This window comes from Otolemur garnettii, unplaced genomic scaffold, assembly GCF_000181295.1.
Source record: "Otolemur garnettii isolate 467f Iridium unplaced genomic scaffold, OtoGar3 scaffold00031, whole genome shotgun sequence".
In the NCBI taxonomy this organism is placed as follows: domain Eukaryota; kingdom Metazoa; phylum Chordata; class Mammalia; order Primates; family Galagidae; genus Otolemur; species Otolemur garnettii.
Genome location: NW_003852426.1, coordinates 3,652,887 through 3,661,004, shown reverse-complemented (window position 1 = coordinate 3,661,004; position 8,118 = coordinate 3,652,887). Strand labels below are relative to the sequence as shown.

The window sequence follows — 8,118 nt, the reverse complement described above, 5'->3', positions numbered from 1 at the left end:
TTAGCTGCAGTGTTGATTGGTTCCTCTCCTAGGAACTCTCCAATCCCAACATGCATGGAAGCTTTCACAGGTTTTTAGTCTCTGAAGTGGGCACATCAAGCGTGAACTGTGTGTTGACTACCCTTACTTTTTTCCATGTTCTCAATTACATCTTGGAAAATGGCTGTGCAGATCCCTGGAGGCTTTTGGACAGCAGCTGTGATGGTGACTCTGCTGATGCTGAGCAGCCCAGTGACTGAGGGCAGTGACTCCCCAGGTAAGTGCAGGGCAGCTGCTCTCCAGAGCCACACTCTGGGGGACAGACTCTCCTTGGGCTGGGGTATGTAGGATGATCTCTATGATCTCAGAATACAGTCTTTTATCATACAATTCCTCTTTTCTGAAAAGAGGTCTGTGTTACAGTCTCATGTCCACCTTCTAATGACAGGTGAGCATAGCCTCTATGCCATGAGTTAAAACCTGGGGATAATGGAGGAGGAGGAAGGGATAGATCTACTAGCAGAGATAGAACATAGTGTACACGGGGTTAATTTTGAAGATATTAATTTCTCTAAAGACACAGATTTGTTATTTTAGGCTTGCCTAAGACCTTGTCTGGACTAATGGAATTCTGGATTAGAGAAATGTAGGACAGCAATGGTCTCTATAATCTCAGCATTGAGGAATAAGTCTCCATATTCCTGATTCTAGGTGAAGGGTTCACAGAGGCAAACTCTTGGTATTTGGTGACCATAGACAGAGAATCTTCAGGTTTTATTGATTTATGGGCAAATAATAACTGGTCTTCATACCTGAGTTGATGGTGGACTAAATTTAGGAGGATATAAAGGATGTAAAGATGTGAAATAACACATATTGAGAAACCACTCGTTTCAGACACAGGATTCGTATCTTTATATAAATTGTCTCAATCTTTCTAACTCTCCTATGTAGGTATTATGACTTGTTCTACACAATTATACTTGTGATATGGATACTCTTAAGTAACCTGCCCAAGGCAGTAATGGGCACTACTTAATTGAAATCTAATCTAACTGGAAAGCTTGCGTTCTTTCCATGAATAAGATGTTCCTTCCTGGGACTCAGAGTGTAGGTCCCTTCTCACTACAGGGGAGTGAGGAACCTCACACTCCAGCTGGGTGGGAGTGGCAGTACCCCCCAAGTAAACCCTGAATACGCCCTGAGACTGAGTGAGAAGGAAAGCAGTGGCCCAGGGACCAAGAGAACACGCTTGTCAGGACAAGCACAAGGTTGCTATTTGCTTAATATGAGGCCATGCGTGCCACTGCCTTGAATTCCGGGCTTACTTGGATCCTTGTAGCTGAGGAATTCTACGGAAAACGAGGGTTCATGGGAGGGCGCCCCGACCCCTCTAAGGACAGGAATCTCTGCGCCATCTCCCCTCCTGCCCTCCGCTCTCAGCTCGCACGCAGGCCGGGCGGGGGTTGCAGCCGTGAGCGACTGGGCCTCCCTGACCCCACACGGCCGCGGACTCTGGGAGCCTACGGGGCGGGCGGGGAAGAGCCGCGGGCGTGGCAGGCCGGGAGCCGAGAGGACACCGCCGCCGCCTCCGGCAGGTTCCCGGCTCGCGCGACCCCAGCGCCCGGCAGGGCGGCGGCCTCGGCGGGCTCGGCTGACGCGCGGGTGTCCCCGCAGAGGATTTCGTGTTCCAGTTTAAGGGCCTGTGCTACTTCACCAACGGGACGCAGCGGGTGCGGCTTGTGACCAGGTACATCTACAACCTGGAGGAGTTCGCGCGCTTCGACAGCGACGTGGGGGAGTACCGGCCAGTGACTGAGCTGGGGCGGCCGGACGCCGAGTACTGGAACAGCCAGAAGGACCTCCTGGAGAGGAACCGGGCCGAGGTGGACACGGTGTGCAGACACAACTACGAGGCTTACCAGGGCTTCACCTGGCAGCGGCGAGGTGAGCGCGGGCTGCCCTCCCTCGGGTCTGTCCTTGGAGCAGGGTTGGTAACTAGTTATTATTGTCATTGTTACTGTTATTGAGACTGAGTCTCACTCTGTTGCCTCGGTAGAGTGCCCTGTTAAAAGAAAGTAAGTGGGAAAAAGGTGGATTAAATATTGACAGTACTGTCGTTTCCCACAAAGGGAATAAGGGAGGCGCAGTAAAATAGTCCCATAGGTAAAGGGTAAGCTATATTTAATATAAAACAGGCAGGGAAAATGTGTTATCTTTGATCATGAGTGGCAATCTGAGAAGGTAAGGCGATTGAGGCATGGTGAGCAGTGTTTTCAAGTCTTTCCTACTTTTCTATTAAAGCTTACAAACTTTTGAAATAACAATCATTTGCTGGTTTCTGTTACTAGATTACAACTTTTGTGAAGTCAGGAATGTGGTTTTTTGTTTATGTTTGGCTCGCTACTTATAGTATTGAATGAATGACTGAAATAAAGTGTAGAAGGCATATATGGTGAGGAGATTAAGTTTCTGTACTGTTAAAAGAACCTCTGTAGCTGACCACCTCCCTATATTGACCAGCTCCTTAAATTGACCTAATTTTCATAGACCAGACATGCACCACATGTACTAGTGGAAGACTGACCTCTAGATATTGGCCACCTCTATAAGTTGTGTCTTGATCACTTTGACTGTGACACACAATATTAATTTGCCCCCCTAACTTGACCAGTTGAGTCCACTCTACACGAAGGGGTAGAAGGTGTGGACTTTGTCCCATAGTTGTATTGTTTTCTTTAGTGTAAATTCTTTTTTCATTTTTTATTATTACCACATGTTGGATTAGGCTAATGTCCTATTGTTTATGTACTCAGTGGAAGCCTGACCTCTATATGTTGACCACCTCTGTAAGTTGCATCTTAGCCACTTGTTCTTACTACTGTATTTTCATGGGGAGTTCACCACAAAAGGGCATGGAGCTGAGAGTAAGCCAAACACTGAGAGGGGTGCTGTGTTGACTGGCAATACTCAAGAGGTGCTCCTGCTCTCAAATTTATTAATATTACAGGCTGAGAACTATAGAATTCAGTCTACACGAGAAGCATTCCTTTTTAAGAAGGATGTGATGTTTACTTTGTTGACAACACAGAAATGTCTGTACCTTCTTAACTTCCAGTGCACATTACTATTCTTGGGCCTTCTCATGGCAATAGCCGCACACCAGCAGGTGACAGTCAAAGCCACACTGGGATTAACAGAAAACAGTGTCCCTGTCCTAGAATGAGTCAGTAGAGCCAACCATAATGGTGACCTTCAATTTCAATAAATGTGAAGGAAAAGGTGTCCAAGTTTATTATTATTTTTAATTTTGTAAATACTGGCCTGTATAATATATTGATTTATAAATTTAAAGTGATTCAATTTCATAAACCAAGTAACTGCCATAGAATGATTATTATCTCTTTAGATTCTGAAAAGTGGACTAATATGTGTTAGTGAGCTAATAAGTGGCAGAGCTTGGATTCTAATTAAGACTTGGACCCCAATTATCATTCCACTCTGGTAACAAAAGGGACTCTTCCCCATGGGATACTTGCCTGGTGGTCTCACATCTCACTTTTATGTCTTTGTGTCTGTCCCTCCCTCCAGTGGAGCCTACAGTGACGATCTCCCCAACCAAGACAGAGGCCCTAAACCACCACAACCTGCTGGTCTGCTCGGTGACAGATTTCTATCCAGGCCAGGTCAAAGTCCATTGGTTGCGTAATGGCCAGGAGGAGACAGCTGGCGTTGTGTCCACCCCACTTATTAGGAACGGGGACTGGACCTTCCAGATCCTGGTGATGTTGGAAATGACTCCCCGGCGTGGAGACGTCTACACCTGCCATGTGGAGCACCCCAGCTTCCAGAGCCCCATCACTGTGGAGTGGCGTAAGGAGGAATTTTTTTTCTTTCACTGTGGGCTTCACAAAACAATAACAGAGTTCCCTCTGGCCTACGTAATCCCATAGTATAGGGATTGATGTCACTACTGAGCTGGGACTCACAGGAGATAATTTTGAGATTCTGAAAAATAAGAGAGCACTGCTTGTTCCATGGCAAGGGTATCAGAAAAGTTTGTATGCAATTGTCTTTCCAGACACTAGAGAGATCACTGTATACACTGTGATCCTGGAACCCAGCCCTGATAGCTCTGAGGGACTATTATAGCTGGTGACAAGGTCCTCAGGGTCAAGGTTGGGTGTATTCCTGAGGAGTAGGGGTGTTTTTCCTCTCCCTTCTCTACCCACTATGTCTAAGGTTGTTCCTTCCCTTCTCTAAGGTGGTCAGAATGGAGAACTAAGTTCCCCTGATGTTGTGTGAATTGGTGTGAATCGGTGCCACGGAAAAATAGTCTGCACTGAAATGTTTTTAAGAGGGGAGACTGTAGCTCACTTTGGCCGACAGCCCCTAACTTTATTTCTTGCATATAGTCTTAACAATACTAAGTTCTGCATGTACATATCCTAATAATAAAACTAATTGGCAGCCAATGGTTTATATGATTAGAGTACAAAGAAACCATACAGAGCAACCACAAAAACTTATTCAGCCATTTGTCTGAGAAAACAGGTGCAACTTGTAACTGAAATGCATGTTAACTTACCTTGTTTCTCTGCTCTCAGGGTCCCTTTCAGGACTTTCCAGAGACAGCCAGACTCTGCTTTTAGGGTCTGCCTCCTACCTGATTAGCTTTCTAATCAGTTCAGAGGGTCTTTTTTTTTTTTTGAAACAGAGCCTCAGGCTATTCCCCTGGGTAAAGTGCTGTGGCTTCACAGCTCACAGCAACCTCCAACTCCTGGGCTTAAGTGAGTCTCCTGCCTCTGCCTCCCAAGTAGCTGGGACCACAGGCGCCTGCTACAACGCCTGGCTATTTTTTGGTTGCAGCCATTATTGTTGTTCGGCAGGCCTGGGCTGGATTTGAAGCTGCCACCTTAGGTTTATGTGGCTAGCACCTTAGCCAATTGAGCCACAGGTGCCAAGCCAGTTCAGAGGGTCTTAAAGGAACATCCCTTCATGTGGACTCTGGGAAAGCTTCTTCAAACATAAGTCAATGGCACTCGAAGTTACATTGAGGTTACACCCTGATACCTCCACCTCCTGCACATCAGACTGGACTTCAGGTCCTCAGCAGGGGCACTGTGCTGTGTGGGAACAAACAATGACAATCAGGATTTTCTCCCCAGGGGCTCAGTCTGAATCTGCCCAGAGCAAGATGCTGAGTGGTGTCGGGGGCCTGGTGCTTGGGCTGATCTTCCTTGGGCTGGGCCTTATTGTGCATCACAGGAGTCAGAAAGGTGAGGAATGTCAGGGGAAATGGGGAAGATGGGCTGGGCCTTGTCATCAGTCACAGAAGTCAGAAAGGTGAGGAATGCCATGGGGAAATGGGTAAAATGGGCTGGGCCCAAGACCTTGTGTTAAGAGAGGCTCTGCCTCTAGATTTAACTCATTCCTCCTGACCATGGAAAGAAGGAGGCTGCACTGGTGGTGGCAGGAGATGGAACAACTTGGTGGGAGGCAATGGAGTCCAATTTTACTGGTTGAAAGGTAGCCCTACCACAGAGGTGACTGGTGAAGTTTATTCTAGGGCTTCCTTACTGTTCATCGTTGTCTCACGGGCTCCTTTCCAAAAACTTCCTCCATTAAGAGGCAGAGCCTCAGCTTCCCTTCCTTCTAGTGCCAATTTCATTTGTTTTGGTAGACTTTTAGTTTAGGGCAGTCAAGGCCTGTGGAACATGGGTGGGGAAAAAATACAACTCTCCAATTATGTTGCATATCTCATTTCCCTTTTGGGTGAGATTGTGACTATTAGTGAATGACTATTAGTGACTGTGTGACTTTTTTTTTTTTTTTTGATAGGACCTCATGGGCCTTCACCAGCAGGTAATATTTTTGTTCACATTCAGTGGGGACAGGAGACAGGTGTAAGAAGGCCTGTTCCCTTCTATGAGGATTAAGAGTTAAGGGAAAATTTGCCCAGTTTCTGTAAAAAGCTCTAGAAATCGTACTCCAGAATTAAGTCCTAATTTTAAGGCATCTTTCTATGAAGCTTGGAATCAAAACCACGTCTTAGGTGTCAGGCACCTGGGTAATGTCTACCTTGTTCTGCATATTGGAGGCTACTGCCTGTAGATATTTAGCAGTGACTAAAAGAGTCTGCTAGTGATGGAAAGAAGGCCAGTTGTCATCCAATTTACTAAAAAGATTGAGCCCTTTGTTTTCCCCAGAAGGGTAGCAGCTCTTTCCCCAACCTTCCACACAGCTGAGTCAGCTGAAATTCCATGTCCTCATAGATATTGGGGGTGTGTGATGGTGATATGCCCTGGACCTCAGCTTTCTCAGTCTGGTGCTGCTGGGGCCAGAGGGGAGGGAGCAGAATGTTTCTCTCAAGGTCTCCTGTCGTGATCACTCCTCTCTCTTCTACAGGCCTCCTGCACTGACTCCTAAGGATATTTTGACGGAGATTGGTTATCAGTCTTCCATAATGCTTGCCTGTCTGCCCAGAATTCTCAGCTGCCTATGTCAATGTGTTCTCTAAGAACAGAGTCCTACAGTGGCTCTCACACAGCTGCCAGGTCATCTCCTGTGACCCCTGCTCCAAGGATCTGGCTATGAACTTACTTCTTGCACTGACCCAGAGCCCCTGCCCGTGTGCTGCCAGTTGTGTCTACCTAGGTCCCAAGGGGCTTCTCTATTCGCATTCTTACCTCTGCCCCAACCCCCCAGACTACTCAAGAGAAGCACAAGTCATTTACCTGACTTTAGGGATTTTTAAATAATTAAACATGGTTATGAGTTATTCGTACTCTATGCTTTCTTTATTGGGTGGAGGCCAGAAACCACTGCAGTGTGAAGGAACATATTTTGAGGTGATCCAGCCAACTGTGGCCAGAGGAGGGTTGCTCCTTGAAAGGAGACTAGAAGCATCATTGGTGCCTTGTAAGGGTGGGCAGAGGGCGTAAACAATCAGTTCACTTGTCATATCCTTCTGTTGATGTTCAGTGCAGTGGCCTTATGATATCCCAATTTGTCTTCCAGTTTGCTGAGTACTGTGTAAGTAAACTGGGTGGAATTGTCTGGGGACATGCATAATGACCCCTGGTGTTGCAGAAAACCAGACTGAAGTTTCAGATATATCCCGGCAAGTTACACTGATCAAGACCAATTTTTACTTTTGAGAAAGTATAATCAGCAATTAAATTATTATTCTTGCTTCTAATTGATAGAAATGCAACCCAAACTAATTTTTTTCATGTAAAAAGGAAGTTTGGGGTTAAGTCCACTTTAGAAGTGACTAGATGGAGATAGTCAATGAGATCTTCATCTTTCTCTTTTCTTTCTGCTTGAGTCCATTTTATGTTACTATAAAGGAATATCTGGGGCTGGGTAACTTATAAAGGAAAAAGGTTTATTTGACTCATGTTCTTCAGGCAGTATAAGAAGCATGGTACCAGCCTCTGCATCTGGCAAGGTGTTCAAGCTGCTTCCACTCATGGTGGGTGGAAAAGGGGAGCAGAGATCACATGACAGAGAAGAAGTAAGGGGGCTTCTGCAGGCCCCAGGCTATTTTTATTTATTTATTTATTTTTTTGAGACAGAGTCTCACTTTGTCACCCTCGGTAGAGGGATGTGGCATCATAGCTTGCAGCAACCTCAAACTCTTGGGCTTAAGTGAGTCTCTTGCCTCAGCCTCTCAAGTAGCTGGGACTACAGGCACCTGCCACAATGCTGGTTAGTTTTTTTTTTTGTTGTTTAGCAGGCCCAGGCTGGGTTTGAACCCACTAGGCATGGTGCACCTGGCCAGCGCTTTAACTACTGAGCTATGGGCACTGCCTCCAGGCTCTTTTTAATAACCAGCTCTTTTCAAAACTAGTAGAGCAGAGAATTCACTCATCTCCGAGGGAGGGCATTACTCTAATTACGAGAGCTCCACTCTCAAGACCCACACCCCTCCCATTAGACCCCACCTCCAATGATGGAGTTCAAATTTTTTGTCCACCAGAAATTTGGTGGACAAAAACATCCAAACCATAGCTGGCATTATCATTTACCATAGGAGTCAGGAGGGAGTGACACTCTTAGGGAAATGGTCTATATGTGTAGCTCTTGCTTTTAACCCTGCAAAGAAAGAGGGAAGGCTAGTTTTGGAACCAGGCT

The 8,118-nt window shown here is 46.2% G+C and overlaps 1 protein-coding gene across 2 annotated transcripts; it reads left to right on the top strand.

Annotated features, from left to right (window-relative positions):
• Nucleotides 1-75: 75 nt before the first annotated feature.
• Nucleotides 76-6,766, top strand: LOC100966668 (HLA class II histocompatibility antigen, DQ beta 1 chain-like). Of its 2 annotated transcripts, XM_003789293.3 has the most exons (6): nt 76-256; nt 1,657-1,926; nt 3,571-3,852; nt 5,148-5,258; nt 5,821-5,844; nt 6,388-6,766. In XM_003789293.3, exons 1-6 carry the CDS (start codon nt 136-138, stop codon nt 6,399-6,401), a joined length of 822 nt encoding a protein of 273 aa, XP_003789341.2. In that variant the 5' UTR covers nt 76-135; the 3' UTR covers nt 6,402-6,766. The 2 variants fall into 2 exon arrangements, with proteins under 2 accessions (XP_003789341.2, XP_023368725.1); XM_023512957.1 differs by lacking the exon at nt 5,821-5,844.
• Nucleotides 6,767-8,118: the final 1,352 nt, after the last annotated feature.